This window comes from Lathamus discolor, chromosome 3 (assembly GCF_037157495.1).
Source record: "Lathamus discolor isolate bLatDis1 chromosome 3, bLatDis1.hap1, whole genome shotgun sequence".
In the NCBI taxonomy this organism is placed as follows: domain Eukaryota; kingdom Metazoa; phylum Chordata; class Aves; order Psittaciformes; family Psittacidae; genus Lathamus; species Lathamus discolor.
Genome location: NC_088886.1, coordinates 118,544,050 through 118,567,738, shown reverse-complemented (window position 1 = coordinate 118,567,738; position 23,689 = coordinate 118,544,050). Strand labels below are relative to the sequence as shown.

The window sequence follows — 23,689 nt, the reverse complement described above, 5'->3', positions numbered from 1 at the left end:
GGGTAATGGGTTCAGTCTTAAACAGTGGAGATTTAGGTTGGATGTAAAGAAGAAATTCTTTACTTTGAGAGTGGTGAGGCCCTGGAATGGGTTGCCCAAGGAAGTTGTGAATGCTCCATCCCTGGCAGTGTTCAAATCCAGGTTGGAGAGAGCCGTGACCAATCTGGTCCCAGTATGAGGTGTCCTTACCCATGGCGGAGGGGGTAGATACAAGATGATCTTAAGGTTCTTTCCAACCTAAACCATTCTATGATTCTATAATGTGATCCACAACTTTCTGTGCAGAATTATAGATTATTTTGTGAATAATGCCATTCTGATGGATGTTTTTAATTGCTGATCTGGTGGCAGATAATAGTGCAAAGCAATGTGGTAACATTCTTATAATTATTGTTTTGGAGATCCATTACAGAATTAAGTCATTAGGGTGGGAGTATTTGATTTTTTCGAGTTGATATCTTGGCCACAGCTGGAATTTAATAGGAAGAAAATATGCCGTGAGGTATAATGGTTGCATATTCAATGTTGATAACTCTTAACATATGACTTTCCTTTCCAGATTCTTGTTCATCTGGGGCTCTTGACAAAAGAATCTGGATTCAAGATTGCAGAAAATGCGTTTAGCGGTGGCCCACTTGGTGAATTAGTCCAGTGGAGTGATTTAATTACATCTCTCTACTTACTGGGCCATGATATCAGGATTTCAGCTTCACTGGCAGAGCTCAAGGAGTAAGGAGATTACTTTCACTTTTGAAACTGGAATACAAAAAAGGAATTGTAAACTCTGAAAGCTTCTATTAACAGTATATAATTTCTTGAAGCATAAAATGAAAGTGGTAATTCACTAAACATATGATAGATTATTCTCATGAGCTGAATATATGTACTATTAAAGGATAATGTGTTCCTTTGTGGCTTCAGGCTCCTAAGACTTAATAAATGAATGTTGTAAAATTCAGACTAAGCAGCTTATCTTTAACATTGCAGGTGCTTTAACCAGCTGCAATAGGAAAAGTTACAGACTAGCCTAATTCTGTGTCCTTTTCTTCAGTTTCTGCTATTCTTCATGCAGTATCTCATTTTAAAATAAAAGTGTAGAGCCTTTAAACACGTTACTTTTGGTGTATTTAATTGCTAATATTAGGTCAAATTGCTACGTTGCTCATCTTTGTCTTGTTCTGCATACTAGTTCAGCATTAGGCATTAAACATCTGTTTTAAGCTTGAGCACATACACTTTTTCCGTAGCTCTTCGTTTTTTTTATGACAAACATGACAGCATCATTTTATAGAGAGCACTTGCACTATGAAGCTGTCAATAGAAATCTGAAATTATTTAAAATAATTTCAAAGCACACTATTTAAACATTACAGCCACATTACTCTAGTTTAAACTAGATGGGGTTTTTAGTGCAAATTAGCGCTTTACTGATGTATAAATGTTTCTTAATAAATGATGAACATCTTTACAATTTGAATGTTCTTACATGTTTTCTGGTTTGGAAAAAATAAGAGTAAAGCTTTTTCAGAAAGGGAAATTATTGGTATAAACAGTATTACAGCATCTATTCAACATATTTGGAAAGTAATACTTTTCCATATTCCTTCTTTCTTTGTTTAGGATTATGAAGAAGGTTGTAGGTAACAGATCTGGCTGCCCTACCCAGGGGGATAAAATTGTAGAACTCATTTACATTGATATAGTGGGACTCACACAGTTTAAGAAAACACTTGGTCCATCATGGGTACATTACCAGTAAGTATAACACTTATTTGACCTCTTAACTGCTTTGTTAAAGAGTTTTTTTGAGTAACACATGTCAAAATATTGAGGTGAGTACATTCACATAAATTTGAATTTATTTAAAAGTGAAAATGTGGTTCTCTGTTGACTTTCATTCTTAGGAATAAAGGGGCTAGGACCTGTTTGTTGCATACCATCTTTATGCCCTCCAGCAAGTTTGGGGTTCTTGGATTCAAGCGTTTTTAATCTGAATGAATTGTATTATCTTTTTGAGGCATTACCTTTGCCTTTCTTTCTCTCCCTTCTTTACACCCCACCCACTTTGTTCTGTAAATTAGTAGATGAGCTGAGAGATTATTGGCTCCTGTTGTTCATTTGGAATACCAAAGACATGTTTTGCTTGTCCATGTTTGTAGCTGTACTGGATTGATGATTGTGGAGATCTATCTTTGCTAGTTGTATTGGGCACCAACTGCAATGCAATTTTTTCTGTTCCATCCCTTGAGATGCTGGGCAGAGAGTTGTCTTCAGGGATAGGTCCAAATAATAAACTGCAGTTATGTTTCTGTAATCTGTGAACATTTTTCCATTAGAAATGGAAGATGGTGGTCACAAGAAATTACTTTGTGCAGCCTTCTTAGCTTCTGAAGTTTTAGAACCACATTTCTTTTTGTCAATAACTTTAAATCAGTAAGCTCCCATGTGCTGTACCAATACATATCAGCATGAAATAAAACCAAATCTAAATTACTGACTTTGATTTTTCTATACGCAGTTGAATTAGCTGTGTTTCATGATCTGTAAAGTCCAGTAAATCCTACTTGAAGGAAGGTATTGAAAGGCGTTCATTGCAGGCAGAAAAATTGTTTTCTTTCAACTTCAGGATTTTCTAGAGCTTTGGTTCTTTTCAGCATATTTTTAAGTGAGAGCCCTGTGATCAGTGTTACTGATTAGGTTACTCTTAATCTCTTTTTTTTTTTTTTTTTTTTTTTTAAGCAAAAGAGTAAATGGTTATTCTGTTTTATAGGATCCTGCTAATAAAGATAATCCCGTTTTCCACTGAGCTACAGTTGGTTGTCTGCGAGATGTAATTGTCACTAGGTGATCATATACAGCATTATGGTCAGAATATAAACCCATACGTACAAATTTGAAATGTTTCTCTCCTTTTGTTTTGAATTTCCTATTTGGTATGTTCTGTAACGAACATATGGAAATACACCATGATACTGAGAATATTAGATTAACTTTTCAATTTTTCTTGCTTATTTCATGAATCATTAAATCTCAAGTTGTCAGTCTGGTTTTCATCGGTTCCTAATTTGTGGTAATGACTGACACTTTCTCATTTAGGAGAGTAGAATTAAATTTAACACTAAATAAATGCCTTTGGTAGTATAGGAGTTTTTGTTACGCTTTTGAAGAAGAAAATAAATTCTTAATGCCTCTCTTCTGCAATCTTGGGTTTCTTGAAGTGGAGGAAGACCTCGTCTAGTCCGTAGTCTTGCTGAAAAGTAGGTTGGATGTGTTTCTCCTTCTTAAGAGACTTGAATGCAAAAGATGTCCCAGACACTGTTTATATTGTTAAGCTTTTGTTTGAAGTGTTTTTTCTTGGTCTGGTTTCTTGTAAAGTGCCCATAACTGCTTATTCTGATGTGGTTCTGGGGAATAAATTGCTTCCGTCCCCTCTCTCACAACCTCTAGACTATCTTTTATGCTGTTGTTCCTTCAGTTTGCTTTTCTTCAAAATAAATTTAGGGGGGTTGATCATTAATTACAGTTCAGGTTTTTCAGACCTTTGATCAAACTTTTTGCATCTCTAATTCTCAGTAGAGAAATCTCTCTAATTAATTGATACTTTTTCTCAAGTTCAGTGTACAAAACAGGGTCCAGAGTTTAGCAGGGACCAAGGATTGATTAGAGCAGAATTAATTCATAGCTTCATGCATGCTATCTCCTGTTTGAGGATCCACTTGCAATTATTTTTCTCTTTCTCAGCATCTTGAATTACCTCATAAATTTTGTCATCAAAATAATAAGTTAAAACTAGTAAGTACAGTATAAAAGCATAATTATATGATTTTGTTTAATTCATTCCAGTAAAATAAACATGATCACAAATAAAGCTGGCTTATAGCCTTTGTTCTTTACAAACTTTGATTTCTCACTCAATTGTGTTTAATGTCAATAGGAATAATTCTTTGTCTTGAAAGAAGTGTTTTGCTTTGTGCCATATGGTTTTTCAGGAGAAATGTGTGCATCAGCTCAGTTTAATTTATGCAGACCAGACTCAAATACAGATAAATTAAAACTTGTTTATTCACTCTCAGATTGGAATAGAGTGGTAGAATAAACCCCTGCCTGCAGAACAGTGTCTTGATAAGAGTGCTATATACAATCTTTGTGAGTGAACTAGAGCCCTGGGGATTTTCTTGGTAATTGCAAATCAGGTTTCTAGAATCGCTAGCTCAAAAGAATGACCCTCCAGTTCTGAGGGGTGAGAATTTCTGAACAACTGAAACGCTGTTTTGTACATCTGAGATCGGTAGCACCAGTGATTCTCTTTAGTACACGCTTTATCTGAGTTATAATTAGTGCCGTAAATAGTATGAATCTAGCAAAACAGATCTCATTTTTGAGGTCACTATTTTCAAGCAGACAAATGCCTGGACATGCTGTGTTTTTCACTTCTGAAGTCTGGATATTTGAGAGCAATTTCTGGGCAATGAAGCAACAAAAATATAGTAGCATAATATAGTTTGAGGAGTACAGCACATTGCCTTTCTTAGCACCATCATCCTCCATACAGCTCATAAAAGTCAGATTTTTTTCTATTTTTCACGTTTTTCTAGTCTCTCTAGCAATGACTCATTCCCAAAAGCCAAAAATCCAACTGGCTTTATTCTTGGAATAAATTAACATGACAGCTATCCTAAAAAAAAGAGCAACATTCCTGCTTTTTGCATGTTCTCTAGAATGCATTTAGTTTAGGAGGCTTATTTTCTGACTCAGTTTTTACGTTTTAAATGCAAGTACTGAGTGCCCTGAAAGTGAATGTGTGTGTCTGCAAGGATTTGTATAGGCAGATATGAGCTGCTCATGATCTGAGCTGGCTGGACAGAGTCTGGAGTCCATGTATCTGTGCTGGCACATTGCTGTGCCTGAGCTCAATGCACCTGTCAAGCTTCCAAACTAGAACTGGGTGGATTTTGACCAGCTTGCTCCCAGGAAGATGTCTGCATCCACTGCCGTGTATGTACCCCTTGCTGTAACTCTTTGTGCAGGCATAAGCACTAGTTGCTGACAGCAATGGGTGCTGCTGGACAGCATTGCTTGTGTAAACAAAGATGAAGTATATGTAAGTAGAGAAAAATTATAACCTCAGGTGGGAGAAAGATATGTGTTTCCATGAAGACAGCCCTATTAAGACTGTGCTTACGTCCAGTATTTCTGAAAAACACTCACTTCAAAAATGGTGATAATTCTGAGTTACTTTTGTCTAGTTACACTTTTTGTTTTTTTTTGTATTAGGCCCTGAAATGATCACTTCTAATATGCTAGAACAAGAAAGATGACTTTAATATGGATGTTTCTGTAACGAGTTTGATACCCACCAATCCTCTGTTTAATTAGTCAGTGAATAGACTAATCAGTCTGACACCAGTTCCATGCTATAATTCTCTGCAACCTCACTGCTAAAGCTAGTTGACATCTTAGGAAGGAAAGAGTGAAGTGGGTGAAAACTGAAGTTAAAATCATGCTAAATTAACATTATTCAAAATGTATGCATGATTTTTTTTTAAATGATGTTTTGCCATTTACAAAATGAAATATTTCACTTTAAAAGTGCTAACACATTGTATGTAAAAACAATCTTTTTGTTTTAAAATAGTTCAATTGAAAGAGGTTTAAACCACTAAGTGACACAAATGGAGAATACGGTACTTGCGTAGACAATTGAGGTGTGCCTACATATGTTTAAATACCAGTTCAGCATAACTGGCATTAATTGCCTTCATTTCTAAATTTAAAATCTTTACTAGTTCTTTTCTGATGCATTTCAGGGATTAGATTAACTACTTGAACGTTTGATATTTCGTACCATTTCTGCACATACTTGCACTTTCTGCTGTAAGCTTTTTCGCTTTTCCAACTTACTTTATGCCTGAATCATATAAATATTTTTTTGGTTTCCCTGTTTTCTGGTTTAGCTTAGTTTCTGTTGCATCACATTTCCTGCCCTGTTTCAGAAATCCTGTGTGTGTTGGACATAGTTACACATACCCTTGTGAGCAATTAGTACTATGCAGCTTACATCTGAATACAGGAAAAAGAGAGAAAACAAAGCACTCTGAGATGATCACATGTGATGTATTGCTCCTTACATACAGAATTTGACAAACTCCAATAATGTAGCAATTTTTCAGTAGCTTTCACCCTTTTTTCATTCTCCCTTACTCAAGTACCTGGCCGAAAGCTGTATGCTTGATAAAAATTTTGTTTTAAGGCCTGCCAAGAAATAAGAGGGTTTTTATTACTGAATGATTCATCAGTGCAGACGTTGTTTTGGTCCTGCTGAAGTATTTTGTACTATGCAGGGATAATTGCCACTGTTGTAAAATATTTTCATTGAGATCAGTTGACATGAAACACTGCACAGAAACTGATCTGTCAGCTTTGTTGTTTGGTGAATCATAATGCATTGTATATTTTGACTTTCTTTCCACTTGAAAGATCTCTGTGAAGATTAAAAAAAAAAAGTAAATTTTCTCTATTTGTACTTTCAAAGACAAAGGTGTCATTTTCATATGAGAGTTTAAAGGTTGCTGGTTGGTAGTTTGCTTTTCTTCCTTTTTTAATAGACACTTTGGAGAAAAGAAATCATATAAGAAATATGTGCATGTGTTGTAGGCACTACATTCTTTCATCTTTTAAAGCTGAAAGATGGCTGGAGCTAATCCTTTCACCTTTTGGAGGCTAAATCTTTTCTCATTTTAAAGCCAAAATCCTGGAGTTTTACTGAACTTAATATATATAGATTTGGAGCATGGGAAGTGTTGAAGACTGGGAAGCATAGCCATTTTTAATAGTAACTTTTGTAGCTTCCTCTGTTCTCTGCCACCATGAGGCTGTGTCTCTTCCTTGGCGCATACAAGCCCAGTGATAAAATGTTCAGTGATAAGAATTCATATCTTTATAACATCGTGGCACATAGTGTAAGAACAAATCCTATACAGGTTTTTTCCAAAAATTGTTAAGGAGGGCTGAAGAATGGTAGGGTCAGCAGCTTTGTAGCTATATAATCCAATTAATTTCCAGTATAGCCAGTGGTCAGTATGATGGCCATAAGGTTTGGCATAAAGGTTTGGCAGGCTGCATTTTAGAAACACAGTTTCTAGAATCCATATGCTGGAATGTGTGCTGCCCTTTTCATACTGAGACTTTTTCTGCCTTTCATGTAATATGGGCCCTTTTTTGAAAGGAGCTGCTCATAAGTGAAGTAATACTTTTTTTTGTCAAGGAATTCATAGGAGTGAAATGAAGGACTGGGTGTGATTCTTTTCACTACAGACCCTTTGTAGTCCAGCGCCAAGGTTTCTCTCAGTTGTGTACTGTTTCTTGCGGACATTTTTCAATATCGTTTCTTCAGAAGTCTGTGACAAAGTGTTTCATAAACAAATAGTCTGTCTGACTGTAAATATTCAGCAAATTAAACTGTCTTCAGTGCTTCTCTAGTGGGTCTAATTGACCCAAAAGTCAGTCAGAACCTGGAGGCTGAATACAATTGTCTAAACACAAAGTAATGTTCTACTCTGATCTTCTTGGCATGCGGCCCTTAGCTGTTGCATTTGATTTTGTGGTAATGGGTGAGAATATTAGAAAATAGATGAAGAATCCTCTCTTCTTCTGCCTAAATTCTGCTTCAGAGCCCCAGGAATGTAGGTGACCACAGTAGCATTCCCATAAGCTCTACTTGGATGTTAAAGCGTAACTTTGTTCTGTAAAAACAAAGAATCCCAAAACAAGCTTCAGGGTTGTTATTTGAATGTCTGATATGTCCTTGAATTTGCTGATCATAATGTCTTTGTGAAGGTAATATGAACAAAAATGTTTGAAATTAAAATGTACCTTTAGTTTATACATCATCCACAGTTGAAAATGCAAACAAAACACATTTTAATTATCATAACTGTACACACACATATGCTTTCATATACATATACATGTTTACCTACAGTAAATTATTGTTCTCTTTTAGGTGTATGCTAAGAGTTTTGGATTCCTTTGGAACAGAACCAGAGTTTAACCATGCCCATTATGCCCAGTCTAAAGGCCACAAGACACCATGGGGAAAGTGGAACCTTAATCCACAGCAGTTTTATACAATGTTCCGTAAGTATCCCTGTGTTTATAAATAATTTGGGGCTTTTAAAGGGAATACTGTCATCGAGAAGAACTTCTGTATTATGAAAGATAAGTTCATGGTTTAATAAAATGCAGCTTACTAAATGGACAGAATCGTGTCAGTAAGTGTATGTAGACTATGCAGAAGCTCTGTTGTGCTTCCATGCAGCAGTTGGAAAAAAACAATATCAACTTAAGATAAATAATGGTACAGAACTTTATTCTCAGGGTACCTGTGGGAAGTGGTGATTGTCTTTATATTCAAGTGTCAGTGAGTTAGCTTTTGTTAATTTTGCCTTCTCAAATCCTGTCTGTGGAGCAATAGGGTTTTGACAGACTTGCTAGATTGCATTTTTATAAACTAAAAAATTCTACATTTATAAACTAAAAATCTCACATTTCACGATGTTAAACTGAAGTTTGTAGCTGAAGTTTGTAACTATGTTAACTATGTTTCTTTCTTTCTGCTTTTTCCCTCTGAACAACTGAGCAGCACAATTCCTTTGCTGTTTCTTTTTACTCTAGATTAATAGACTAATACTCATCAAAAATATTTTTGTCTCTATGTTTTCATGGATTTATCAAAAATTTTCACATAGGTTGTTTTCATCCTGGTCATTCATCCTGAGGTGAACTGATTCACCTTTATTTGCTGGCAGTGTACAAAGCTATTGGAAAACAAGTAGTAGATTTCTGCACTGCTTTAGCTCTTTGAAGCATTGTTAAATATCTTAAAAGAACACAAAAAATTATGTAAATCCTGTATATATTGGATCAGATTAAATCATTACTGTTAAACCATACTGGCCTGCTCTAGTCCCAATCCTTAATTTCTTTGACTTTATGGCACTGGGTTCTAGAATCAAAGGATCTTTCTCTTGCATGTTGTGGAAGTGGTTCAAGTTTGTAATCTCTGCAATATGTAGAAAGATTTACTACTGCCAGATAGCTTGATGTTAAGTGAAGCTTAGGAAAGAGGAAAGGTTATGCTTTTGTGTGCAGGAACTTCTCGGCCCAGGTCTGTAAGGAAACACTTGGCAGTAACCAGCTTGACTGCCAAAGTGTGGTGATGATCCCTGTCTGAGACTAAGGCCAGAGCATGCACTATTCTCTCTCATCAGACTTCATAGTCAAGTCTTTCAAACTTTTCTGCTTTTCATAGCAGAAATATACATGCTGCTGTCTTGTTGACATGCTTTTGATTTCAGTTGCCCTGTAAAATTCTTGAGAGAGGGATATTTTGTCCGTCAGCATTTGCTGTGCAAGTTTTTCCAGAGAAATATAAGTGAAGGTTGTTCAAAAGATAAAAGACTGCATTCACAGTTGTTTGGAAACAAGTAATAAAATGTGTATTGGGGAAATGTGACTTAGAAGTGGTTGCAGAATCTGTGTCTGGACATAGTAAGCAGAACTTGTGCCTTATCCATGTGATTTGCTATATTTATTGGTTTATGTTCTAAATGGAAAAGGATCTGAAAGCTCAATATTTAAGTGATCCAGCTGCTGGGAAATTTGTATGTGAGGTCCTGGTCAAGATAGCAGTAAGGGTGATGAGGCATTTGAGGAAAATAGTTAAATGAATACTTGTGGTACAGCTGTGTGTGGGCACTCCTCAATCCCACTTCTTGAAATGCAGAAGAAACTAAATCTCCTCTATAGAGATCTCTGTCATGACAGCATAGACTACTGTTACAGTCTCTTGTTCAGAGCAAATCACTTCATATAATGGATTTTCAGAAGTGTACGACTGTATCAGAATTTCAGTAAATAACCATTTCCAATTTTTACGACTGGAAATGACTGCAGCTTTTCCTTTACAGAAGTGGTAAATGGATTGCAGGCGAATGCATTCTGAAGCCATGAGTGATTCCAGTGCTGTAGATTATTGAAGGGTTTTGCTGCTTTTTGTACTGCTGTAGAAGATTCAGCATGTTTTGTGATGTTTAAAGTTTATTTTTGTTTTGTTTTTTCTCTGCTGCAGAGGTAGCACCATTTTTATGGGGTTGTGATTAAAAGTGCATGTTACGCATCAGTAAAGATTTTATGACAGATTTGAACCCTGGACAGCTTCCCAAAATCCCCAGACTCTTACAATGTTTTGAGAACTCCGATTCTAAGGGCAGAAAATTATAACTGAGCAACAAGAAAGCCATACTCAAACCTGTGGCATATTACCAAATGCTTGACTATTCTCTGAGCTTTCCAGAAGCATGAGGGTTTGGGGGGATTTTACCCCTTTGTATGTTTTTAACTTCTTTTATGCAAACTAAGAGCACTGGTACTTTTAAAACTACATGATATTGCTTAAAAATTTGAGTGCTTCCTGTCAGTGATGTTTGAGGTGCTGAATTCCACCAGTTCTAAGTGCTAACTTTAACAAAAATTGATTTTTCTTCTGAGTGAACTGCCTTGCCTGTCCTTTGAATGCAGTCTCTTATGCAAAATATGAAAGGATAGAAAAATGCCCCTTGTTAGGCATATTTGCAGTGTGCTATTTGCTATGCTAAATCCTAAAAAGTCCTTGGGTCTGAGTGCTTAGCTGTTGCTGAGGCATTTTCTTATGAAAAAGAGTAATTGTCATTTGTAAGACTAAATGTAATGGCAGAAGGAAGCGTACACTGTGGATGGTTTCTCTGTTTTTTTTCTCAGCATTATCAAGCTGGCTAATTTCAGGAATCAAAAAGCAAAGCCCTATAATTGCAATAGAATTTATTTTATATATAACCTTGGCTATAGGTTTAGCACTACATGTATCGTGAGTGCCTGGGGCCCTGTCTTTGGGTTGAGGTTTATATATTTTATGGGTTTTGTGGTGGGTTTTTTTTTTTCTTTTTGTTTGTTTGGGGTTTGTTGGATTTTTTTGTTCTTTTTTAATAACTTTGCAAAATATGCTTAGTAAGAAGTTGTCAGCTTGTGTGCCAGAATTTAAAAGAGAGGCTTAAACAAAACAAAAAAAACCTTAGTTTTAATGGGCCTATAGATCTGTGTCTTTATAAGAGGAGAACAGTGGCTAGTATTGCTGGATGTCACTGCTGGAAAAAGGCTAACAGAGGCTACAAATAATATAGAAAACTTAAGACTAAGTTGTCTATGCTTTTTATGAACTTTTTGTCTGGGCGCTGGATTAACAACTGTTTTGCCAAGATAGAGCTGAGTGAATTAGGCAGTGAAATTTGTGTTGTTATCATCATAATGTGATTTGTAGGCTAGTAATGAGCATGGATAGGTAATATGCAGTGAGTGGGATGGTCAGCGTTAGCTCTTCCAATATGGGAGGTAAACCCAAGAAATTTACTAGAATTATAATTTATGACAGTGAGCAACATACAGCTTTGTTAAGAAGCATAAACCCAGGGTTTTTTTGAGTTGTTGGTATTGAATCTCTGAGATTATTAAACTGAACTTCTTCTGGTTCTCTTATCTCTAATAATAAAATAAAGCTCAGCGTACAAAAAATCGTTGTCATTGGCCTCAGTCCAGATACAGAATTTTTATTGTCAGAAATGAGCCAGAAAGTAACTGCTTACTTCAGTAGACATATGTAGCAGGATTTAATAAGGACTTTATTGATAATAAAGCAAGCAAACTTATCTCTCTCTATGAATGCGAAGTGATCTGTTAAATAATATATTCCTTATACCTAACAATATTCTAACAATATTCACAGTTTTGTAACATTAACTGATACTTTAAAAGGTTTTGAATACGCTCTGTTTCTTACAGCTCATACTCCAGATAACAGCTTCCTTGGATTTGTGGTGGAGCAGCATCTGAATTCCAGTGACATCAAACACATTAATGACATCAAAAGGCAGAATCAATCTCTTGTTTATGGCAAAGTAGATAATTTCTGGAAGGTGAGTTTTCTATGCTCATATACTTGAGCAAATTTATTTTGATCAAAATCATAAAGCAACTTAATAACTCTAGAACTAAATATGTGCTGCGTTTTGAACTGAAAATTGTGTTTCACTAAAGACACTAGAAGTGTCCAATCTTATTTTATCTCCCCATAATAATATTGGAGTTTTATTTCTTAAATATTGCAATTTCTGTATTGTCTCCCATCGCAGAAGAGTGCTGCAGAATAACAACTATGAGGTTTGATCATATTTTCACCAAGTTAAAGTATATTGTGTTGTTAAGCTCACAGCGGCCTCTGGGTTTTGTCCACTGTCCTTTTCTGGATCTCCTTCTTCCAGGCTGCCACACCTAGAAGTGTGTGTCTCATGCAGTTTCCAAAGAAAAGAGATTATTTACTTATAATGGGTTTTCTTCCAAGTAACTGCTAGCTCTGTGTGCCCACATGCATTGTATGCCTTCCCTTCAGCCTAAGACTCTATTCTAAGCCGCTTGTCAACTGAAAAATGAGCTGATCAGTACATGCTGTGCCATACGTAGGACCAAGCAATATGACAGTGTGAGAGCATCCATGTCTCACATTTTCTTTCCTTTTCTCTTCATTGGCATGAGACTATAAATCTTACAGTTTTCTGAACCAAAGAACATTTAGTCTGATTACTGTGATTATACAGAATAAATTCTTGAAATCTGTTAGCTACAAGTAAATGGTCCATCTGTGAGACAAAACAAAATAAAAACTGAAAAGAAATGGGGAATGTTGCCATTGATGGCAAAAAGATAGATCTGAATGCTTTTTTGACCACTGTGCCGAGAAAAATAGGTATATTAGCTCTCAGGTTTGTATTTGGGCTTACTGCGCTAGGCCATGTAATCTGTGTCTTGAAAGGGTATTTTGCTTTGCATCATAGTAAATATGTGACAGTTACTCTATTTGGCTTATGGTATAGTATGCCCCCATCTGGATTATTCTGTCTGCAAAGTGGTGGAGCAGAGCTGAGGTCCTTTCATTCAAGTCTTTCCTGGCAGAAGCTGTTACACTTGGAGTTGCTGATCTCCTATCAGTCTCTTAGGAACAGTTGCATGTAATAATTATCTGTACTTCCTGACCTGATTTGCAGTGCATGTCAGCAGAACAACCTGTTGAATACTAGTTGGATTTAAGGAACAAGATAGTTCCTTAGTCACCAGGGGTTTTTTTACTGACGTATATGTCTTTCTCAGTTTATTCTTTCTGCATGAATTCAGAACTGTATGCCCAAAGGGGAGATTTTTGATTGCCTAGTCTGAGATCCTGTATGACACACAGAATATTCATGGGCTGATTAAGACAAAAACATGGCTTTTTTGAAAAGAACATCCAATCTTGGTTTTATAGCACACAATGGAAACCCCATTATTTCCTCTGATAACATCCTCAAATAATTGCCTTCTCCCGTAAGACTTTGTTTTTTGTCTGGTACAGATTTCCAAATGGTAATTTCCAGTCACTGGACAAAATCCAGTAGATTTTGTCTGCTGTATTTATGATGTATCTGTTCTGTTTCCCTATAGGAATATATAGGTTAAGTTCAAAGTAACCCATAGTTGTCTCCTGAAAAGCCTGTATAGGCTGAACCACTGAGAACTTTGTGCTTTCTCATCTTTAAGTGTTCTCATGTGTCTGAACCTTCGAAAGATTATTCACATTCCCCTGGAAATGTGAATGCTAGCAAAGGGAATGTGGGCCGTATCAGCATCAAAATCAAACAGGAAATATTATGTATGTATTGTTAGGCATATCCCCTTTTCACCATTAGGAATTGTGTTTGGACAGCTTCTCAACTTTTTAAAGAGCTGGTGCTTATCAAGTCACTGCTCTGTTTCTATCAGTATTGCCTGTCTTGTTTCTTCCAAGATGTATGACCTGCCTGTATTAAAATGCGCACTGTATGCTTGTAACATCAGGCATGTTTAAACTGTAACTTGCAGATTGTAACTGCAGTCATACCCATATGCACTGGTACATAACATGCAATCACCATAGACAGGCTTTGAATCAGTGACAGAGTGGGATGTCTTGGAGTGATAAAATCCAATTCTTGTGATCAACAGAAAGCCTGAACTAATCTTCTGTCTGTGTAATTTGCTTATTTCGTGTCTCCTCCATTTTTCCTGTACAAAGCTCTTTTTATCTGCCACCATGGCTTGTACAGAACTAGACTAATCTATTTATCTTGCTCCTTTTCCTTATATTGAACATGGCTAATTAATGAAAAGTGTAATCTCCACAGAATACACATGTCACTGCTGGAGCTGATCAGTCATTAGTGAAGCACGGTGTGGGTGGGAGCGTGTCCCTGTCCCCAGGCTAAGATGCTTTTGGGGAATAGCAGTTGCAAAGAAATTGTTTAATTTTAAACCGAGGAGGTTGAAATGGAACTAAGGAATTGCATGGAGCCTCTTTTCCCCCTGGAGGTGGGACTAGAATAGCTAACTGCCATCTAAGTTACTTGCCATTTCATCTTTGCTAGAAATCCCCATGTTTGCAGCTCTGCTGCCTGGCTAGGCAGAGTTGGTGATGCTAGCTCAGCCCACCAGCCTAATCTGCATACGCTAACCAGGTTATTGTAGCTAGAGAATTATGGATTAGAGACAATGCTCTGTCTTCCTACATCACTCAGTGGGGCTGAAGTCTGATGTGAACGTGATGAGTAACAGGAGGAGGAATACAGTGATGACTTCTGTTGGCATTTCTGGACACACGAAAAATGTCGGCCTGTGGCCTGAGACACCATTCATTCCTTGTTACAGTGGGCAAGTCTGGGTACATCTTGCAGGAGGTCAGGAAGCATGTAAGCTGCTGAGACTGTAAGATACATCTCGTTTACTTCCTTCTGATAACTAAATCTGTCTTAAGTGGGTTAAAGATTACAATTAGGAGGCTCTAAAGAATTTAGCAATATTTCTAAAGGTAATGCTTAAAGGTAACCTACGAAGGGTAACATTTGCCAAGTTGTGGATGTGTTTGTTGTAATCAAAAGTTTGGGGGTTTGTCTGGGATTTCTGGCAGTACTAAGGCATAAAGAGAGTCTTATCTCTGTCTAAGTGAAAAAGAAGGAATGAATAAAATGTGAGTGAAACCCACAATGCTCTCCATTATCAAAATTGGCTTTAATTAGAGAACAGTTCAATTAAAAGGGAATGTTTGAAGCCTTTCATGTCATCTCTAGCTCCTGTTGTGGTCTAAGTTTTTTCTTTGTTCTTCTCCCTGCAACTTCCTGTCATACCATTCCAGTACTTCTACCCTTAAGCCTTGAAATAAAAAGAGTCAAGATTCATAGTATTTGCTTTTTTTTTTTTTTGTGGGGTGCTGTGGCGGAAGTCAGAATTTTGCTTGTTTCAGAAAATAGCCATCAGTGCATAGCATACAGTTGTATGATCACTGCTTTGAGTTGTCTTTAAAATATTTATATATTTAAAGGGAAAATAATGTGCGAGTTTGTTGCTAATGCCCTTGACAAGATGGGCATTCTTCTTAAATGTACACTGTCTGTAAAACAAGCTATGAAGAAATTTAGCTTGTTCTCAACGGGAAAGTACATAACTAAGGCTGTTCTTAATATCTCCCCTTTGTAGCTCCATATGACATATGTAATTTCCCCATCGTATGCCCTCTTGCATGAAGTAGGAGGAAGAAACTGAAGAGAAGTCAGAAAGGAGAAATTACACTTCTAGGAATAGTTCTCTTACACGCAAAGATCAGTGTCTTGTTGCTGGTAGTGTTGCCTTTTACCTTCCTTCTGAGTGCTTTTTGTGCTTCATATTTAGCAGCATACTTTGGCTAAGCATTTAATTTAATTTTTTAAGCTAAAAGATACATAAGGAAAGGGAGGAAAGATCCTTCTCACCTTTTCTCTTCAACGTGCTCAGTGCACTTATGAACTTGCCTTGTGGTAGTTTGTGGTTTTGTCTTACTCCAAATTAGCAGCAGCACCATAATCTTTCCTACTGATCATAACCTACCCTAGCTGCTGTCACCAAGCTTTGGGAGCGCTGTCTTGCTATATGCCACATAAGAAATTGAAATCAGCCAGACACTTTAGTTCAGCAGCATATCTGAAATGCAATATTTGCTTCTGAAAGAAGTATGGATCATAAAAACAAGTAAATTAAAGCAAACGAGAAGCTATAGGTGCAGTAAATAAGTATACATGTATGTACATTTTGTAGGCTTATTCTTCAACATTTATTATGAAAATCAGAATTTAATTTATTATGAAGAAAGAAAGGTAAGGAGAGGAGAGTGTCTTATTGTTAGTTCTGGCAAATTCTACTCAAAGGACAAGAAATTCCTTGTTAGGCATTAATGTCCATTACATGGCAATGAAGTTGTCAAATCTTTAAAAAACCTCAGTGTAAAAAGTAAGCAAACAAACAAACAAACAGATTAAGAACTGCAAGAAATTATGAATGAAATAGATAAAGATGACAAGCAGAATTTCTGGCAGATCTTGAAGACTCAGTTCTTTACTGAGATGTTTTATTCATTCTTTGTGCAAGGATTATATCTGTAATAAATAACATATACGTATGTGGTCGTGTGTATTTAATGATATATGTGGTAGGTGCTTAACAGAGAAGCCATAAATGGACATTCAGGGAAGAGCTAAAGCATGGCAAAGTTACTCAATACTTCTTTTGCATATTCTCTCTTTCCAGCTTTTTTCAGCTCGGGGTATTTTCTGAATCTGTTTGTCTATTGGTAAACTGACTTTTGACACACTTTTGAGATCTCAGTAAGAGGTGACTTCACTGAAAGCACTTGTCATTCAGACTGATTTTTTTCATGGACCAGAATCATATATTATCCTAATTCGAAGTCTTCATTCCTGAGTGATGTCAGTTAGCTGAGGTCCATTATTCAAACATGAAGCTAGGACTGGTTTTCAACATGTGCATCCCTTTGTATTGACTTTGTCAGTCGTATTTCCTAGTCACTCCATCCCTTAAGATTAGTGAGACAGCTTTTTCGAAAGCTTTACAACCCCAGGTGTTGCTGTGTTTTTCTGCAACATTTTAAAATTAGTTTCAGGTTTGCTATTGTGAATAGTATATATTGACCACATGCTTTATCGCTTCTCTGTTCTCTTTCTCATTATCACTATGAATTCACAAGAGTAATACCCTTCTATCCCAAAGAGATTTAGTTCCTTTAAGAACACTTGAATAGTTTCTACATGTTGATTGGCTTCCTCAGAGAACACTACCAATTTGGTGAGAGAAGATTTTCTTGTACAGAAAGAATTGACTATTGCAATTTTGTTGGGTCTACATGTTTATATAGTTAACACTTTATTTAAGTTTCAGAGAATTTCAGTGTGGAATTCATACTTGCTAGTCACGAGTCACTGCATCTTTTCCAAATCCATTTATAAATTCAGTACTCTGCATTAAGTACTCTGCAGTTAGCAGTTTGAAAGTTTCATATTTGAGCTCCAAAATCATCTACTCCTTGTGATTTACCATTGTAAAACTGGTACAGTTAAACACTGTACCTGTTTAAGTGTCTTAATATTGTACCTTGAATTCTGCAGCATTTGTGCTTTCTTCCAGTTCCCCAGTGGGACGGGATTTTCATTATTCAAGGATGTCTTGAAAAGTCTTTGAGAGTATGACAGTTCTTGGAAAGAGAAAAAGAGGTTTTCCAATCTTCTGATTTGTGTGACAATGTCAGCTGTCATACATTGCATATACACTGGATTTTGGCTTACCATGGACTTGACGCTTTAGCAAATAATCACCAAGATGTTAGGATTTCTAGACTTAACAGTGTGCATTTAGGATATACACAAAGTTTAGATCTTAATGCATCATGTTTCTACAGTGTATTTTTTTGTAGCTTTTATACTTAAATTTTTCACCCACCAGACTTAAAAATTTCAACACTTCAGGTTGTCATCTTGTCAATATTGTCCTAGTGGAAGACTTATCAGACAGTTGTCATTTGATTTCTTTGATGAGAAAGACCTTATCACGATGCTTTTAAAAGTAGGTGGAAATAACTGACGAAGAGTAATAACAGTTCTGCAGTCAGTGATCAACAAAAAGTACTTTCCTGAGTGGCACGTTTATTGTAGCCACTGAAAAATTGTTTCAGAAAAGGTTTGTATAACTGTTACTGTTACATTTCCTTTTTGATTCTGAGGAGAAATTGTTTTTTTATGTTGTCATTCATACTTGAAGTCTAGATTTGTAGCATGGGTAGCAGACAGATAGAGGTGGAGAGTACAGTCTGATACAAACTCTGCAGAGAAAGCGGATTTTGCATTACTAGCCAGCAGCCCATGGTCTTTTTTCTTTTGAATTCATTTTGGAGAAAGTAAAAATCTGGAGTTTACATCCAATGATTTGAGATAAAAGTTGTATCTGCACCCCAGCAGGTAAGGAAGTGGATTAACAGTTGAAGGAACATTGGTATTTTGCAAATCACATTTCTTGATTTATTTACTTGTAGCCGTTCTATTTATAAATGCCATATTTATGCTTTCTCATTTTCTAATTCAATAGTTTTAATGTTTAGAATTGAATTATGTGTCCTGGTTACTTTTGTGAAGTAGGTTATTACAAGACATACTTTCATGATCACAAATAACGGTTTTCTACAAGGAATGTGGAAATTCAGGACTTCTTAAATGCAAAAGTAGGCAAATGTTACTGAGATTTGTGTAAGGTATAAGGTATTTTGCTAATGGTATTTTTACGGTACTTTATATTTTATAAAACCAGTTACTTTTGACTCAAGGTGTATAAGGGAACAAAGGAGTGTTGTGGATTGTGCTTTCTGAATTTTTGGTTATGCTTTTTCTGGTTTCCTTCAGTAAGAAAGAATTTTAGAACAATTTATGTACAGGGAACAAAGGGGAGATACTGCTCTCAGTTCCAATTCTTTAAAAATCTCATTTGATTAAAAGAAAGAGGGTTGCCCTTTTTGGGATGAAAGATTTCTCTCAGTTTTTGTGCAGTGGGCTTTTTTTTTTCCATCTTTTTACTGTTGTGGTTTGAAAACTTATTTTTTTTTTTATTTTTTTAACATATTGATCCCTGTACTTGTGCCTATCTATCTGTAAGGTTTCGTTTGTGAGAAAAAAATTGTTTCTACATGCTCTATAACAGAGTCTATAGTAGTTACCCAGTCTTGTTGAGGTGGAAACCTAGCAATACCATTTAGAAGCCCATTATTTTCTTAATAGATGGACAAATTGATGCTCTTTGGCATACTGAATGTTTTATCTCTGGTTTTAGACTCTGAATCAGGAAAGCAGTCAGTCTTATGCTTAAGTAATGTTCCCAATTAAGATTATGGATTGTTATTTCAATGTTTTGGTTGCACTTTCAGAGATGCTTAAAACATGCCGAATTTATCCGTGCTTTTGCTTTGTTTTCCTAAATCGTATTGATCAGTTGTATATTAATGTTAAATATAAAATTTAATTTATATTAATTTTAATTTAATAGTAATATTTCTAACATACTTTTGTAACTGTAAGAGTTTAAGCAAAAGCCCTCCTTCTGCCCCTGAAAAATACTGCTGTAAATACAGCATGAAAGCCTGTTCTTTTCATCCTGTCTTTATTTGTACTCCTTTTCTTTTTTTAAATCCTGTATTCCCAATTTTGTAGCACCCAACTGCTGGTATTTGTATAGAGGACACATGGATAAAGTAGGAAGATTCAGTTATTTACAAGATGATTTGGGGAATACTTTGGGCTAATTCAAGGACTGTTGTATTTATGAAAGAGTGTGTTCAGCAGAATTTAGGCAATGAACTTCACAATAACACAGATGCTTCTCAGAATCCCACTAGATTTTTATTGGCATCGCATGTAAACAGAAGCCCTGTCAAAATGTTACATTCCTTTTGGTCCATTATATATTCATCTTTGAAAATAAGCTAATAAAAATAAGATGGCAGCAAGGTCAGTTCAGATCAAATACTTATGTAGTCCAGTGTTCTGATTCCAAAGATAGGCAAAACTTGATATGTAAGGGATAATGTGAACACAGTTGTGTTTCACAGCCACCAGAGACAAGTGGCTCATGGATTTCTTAGGCCAAAATGTATGTCTCTGTTCAGTAATGATTCATGGATTTTTCTTCCATAACTGCTTTTTGAACCTATATAAAATCTTCAACAGTCCTATAACCAATAATGCCATTTCTCAGAAATGTAGAATTGTACATTCTCATTCTCTTAGAATTGTAAAGACTGAATAATTTTCATGCCAAATATTTTATTTCAGAGTAGGTAAATAAAAATTTGTGAAATTATCATTGAACTCATTATAGTAAGTGCAGTGTTAGGTGATCCTGGTTTTGTTCTTTCTAGCTGCTTGCTTCTTGTATTTTTCTTGAGTTGGAGTGCTTTCATGTCATCAGTTTGTGTGTCATCAGCCAGTAAAATCTGAGACAAGTGCATTAGTGTTCTTCCTATAGGCAGATTCTGTCAGCAGTACATGTGCTTTATTGCCTTCTCTTCCCATTCAGGCGCTAAAACCTATCTCATAGGCTCTGTGTCTATTAAAAGCCAGGCAGGCGGGTTTAAGGTATGCCTCTAGTAACAGACTACTGCTGAATTCTGAAAACAAGACAAAAATAAATGGCTACTCCATTTATTTTTCATAGAATAATAGAATATTTTGGATTGAAGGGACCTTTAAAGACCATCTAATTCCAACCCCCCTGCCACAGGCAGGGACACCTTCCACTAGGCCATGTTGCTCAAAGACCCATCCAACCTGGCCTTGAATACTTTGAATGGGCAACCTGTTCCAGTGCCTTACCACCCTCACAGGGAAGCACTTCTTCCTTATATCTCATCTAAATCTACCTAGAATCTACAGTTTCTCCTGCACGTTTGCAAAGAAAAGGTTTTACAATGGAATTTCTCTTAATAAAGTATATGAGGTTCTCAACAGTTTCTATTTATGCTACTTAGTGGGAGGAACATACCTTTTGTGGTTATTAAAATTTGAAGTAAAAGGAAAAATAAAAAATGTAGCAAGCTTTTAGGGTTTTGGTTTTTGTTTTTTAATAGATTGTGCTAATTAACAATAAAAGCAGCCTTTCATCAAAATAAGAAAGCACATTTGTCTCCATTTGTTGGCAGTTTTATGTAATACTTAGTCCCGGACATTGTCTAACTGGTGCAGTCTTGGCATAGCTACCAGAAAAGGGCGATTAAATAATGAGGCAGGCAGTCTACCTCATCACAAACACTGTATCACCAGTAGAGCAAGATAAAGCTAGAAGCCAGTTGTTATGTGACATTAAATACCTTGTGTATTTGAATGCAGACTGGTAATTAACTTAGCAAGGAAGTTTAAGAAGTGGTAGTGTTCATTCATCTAGGGCTGGTACCTTAATGTACCTCCAAGGTTTGAAAAGACAGGATTTTCACCGGTCTGCTTGCCCTGTGAATGAACTTCAGTAGAATTGTTGGCCGGCTTTCATACAGGGCTGTGGAGGAACAGTGTACAGAATTTACATGACAAAAAAATACTGAAAGTAGAATTATCAAAAACTCACTTGCTTCCAAGAAGTACAGGAACTTGTTGCCTGATTTTAGAGCTATTACTAAGAGTATGTGCAAATATTGAGGGAAAAACTTTCTGATCTGTGTTGCATACTGCCTGTAAATACAAACTACGGCTAATTGTTTTTGGAATGCCAGTAGTCTTCAAAACTAAAAAAAAACATATGGCATTGAAAATTAAAGTAATTCTTGTTTGCAAACTAGGATGGATTTTGTTGGTTTGGATTTTTTTTTTTTTAATGCAACCTTTTTCTGGTTCTTTTCCAAAATGCCTTTAAAACTTCAGGTAAATGGAATATTTGTCTCATTGGACTCAGTTGCTAGGTATTCAGATAAAGATAGGTATTCAGATAAAGATGTGTATTCAGTTACTCAGTTGGCAAGACTGTATCTTACTAAGGTGAGATTCACCCTTTTCTTCACAAAGAAGATAATAATTATTTTGCATCTCTGAAAAAACAGAGTGAAAATTTAATATCTCAGAATGAGGTTTTTTGTATTTTTAGGCCAAGTATTGTTTAGGCATGCTGTGATTACAGCCGTTCAATGGTGACCTGCTCTTTGTCCGCTGAGAAATTAATAGGACCTTGGTACTTATTTATACCTATACTATGAATAAAAAAGATGTGGTTTTCTTCCTGTCTAGTATAAAACAAAATTAATGATGTAATGAAAGATAGAAATCATATAAGAATGGCTGAACTTCTCTTTCTGGCTTTTGTGGTACAGGAGATGAAAAGACAGCTGTGTTTGAACAGTACTGCTTGAAAAGCGTAAATTAGACTGAACATATTTTATTGTTGCTCTTACAGGATAAGAAGGCTTACTTGGACATCATCCACACCTATATGGAAGTCCATGGAACTGTTCATGGGACAAGCACCATTTATATTCCTGGCTATGTAAAAAACCATGGCATACTCAGTGGGCGGGATTTGCAGTTTCTGCTGAGAGAAACCAAAGTAAGTTTTGTCAAGAGGGAGTAGTGGCAAAAATAGCTACAGACAGACAGTATCTGAAGTGCATGCTTTTCACCTCCTACAACTGAGCTCCTAATTTAAAAGTATTAGAAAAATAAATTATCAAATGGAAAGGAGCTTAAGTTGTCTTCTTCTAAGAATATGTTTTTCCTTGTGTCCATGTCTTGTGGATTGACAGCTGTTATTAGAAAATTTTGATGACAACATACAGTCACAGACACATTTAACAACCAGCTTGGAAAATGTGTGTTTCATTTTCTTAAATGTGATATTCAGCTCAAGGAGATTATCAGCTGAGAATGTGCTTTGTTTTGCAATCCCTGATGTGAAAAGTAGGTAATATCTGACAGCTGTACAGTAAGCATGCTTGCTCTGCCCTACCAATGACTTTAACCTGGAGCGACCCTACTCTCTGGGGGAGAAAAGAAGAAAACTAAGCACTTCATTTGTCATTCAGTTCCTTCCTCTGCTGCAGTGGTGCAGAGAGAGCGAGCAAAAGAGTGTGCTTTTTGTGGTGTACTTTGCACGTGACCCCATCGTCAAGGGAATTCAAGATAAGGGACACTATATATACTGAAATAAATCAACTTTTGTACCCATAGTTAGAATGCTTTGTGGAGTTTTTCTGTGCCATTCCCATAATCTTTGTGGCACTTTACAACATTAAAACACTTTAGCAGATAACATTTAAATAGGATGCTTAACTTTCAGTTGGTGAAAGAACTCATTTGTGTGTTTACAATTAGCAAAATGTGTGGAACTGCAGCACTTACTCCCCATTGTTGATAGTTCCTTGCTGTGCACTTCTGCAGAAGAATCTATTAAAAAAGGAAAAAGTCAGCACCTCCCAGTCTTCCCACATGACTGCAGAGATCTCCGTTTTGAAATGTTTGGGAAAATGATGGTAATTTGACATCTCTTTTGGCAAATTCGCCAACAGTGACAGCTGTTGGCGAATTATGACTTTTTAAAGGCAACCACTGTGTGTGTGTACTTGATGCATACAGATACACATTGTTGCAGATTAAAAAGTCAACATTTACTTTCGTCACAGATACTACTGAGATTACACAGCTCTTGCCTGTGCAGAGCATGAAATCACAGTATTAATCATAGGACTAACGTG

General features: G+C 36.2%; 1 protein-coding gene across 3 annotated transcripts in view; it reads left to right on the top strand.

Moving 5' to 3' along the window:
* The window catches only part of MGAT5 (alpha-1,6-mannosylglycoprotein 6-beta-N-acetylglucosaminyltransferase), a 135,817-nt gene that overhangs the window by 87,770 nt on the left and 24,358 nt on the right, over positions 1-23,689 (top strand). For all 3 annotated transcript variants that reach the window (XM_065671330.1, XM_065671331.1, XM_065671332.1), the window contains 5 exons: positions 560-729; positions 1,621-1,755; positions 8,003-8,136; positions 11,872-12,005; positions 22,396-22,545. In XM_065671330.1, coding sequence (XP_065527402.1) covers positions 560-729; positions 1,621-1,755; positions 8,003-8,136; positions 11,872-12,005; positions 22,396-22,545 — 723 coding nt within the window. The remainder of the gene's footprint in view (positions 1-559; positions 730-1,620; positions 1,756-8,002; positions 8,137-11,871; positions 12,006-22,395; positions 22,546-23,689) is intronic.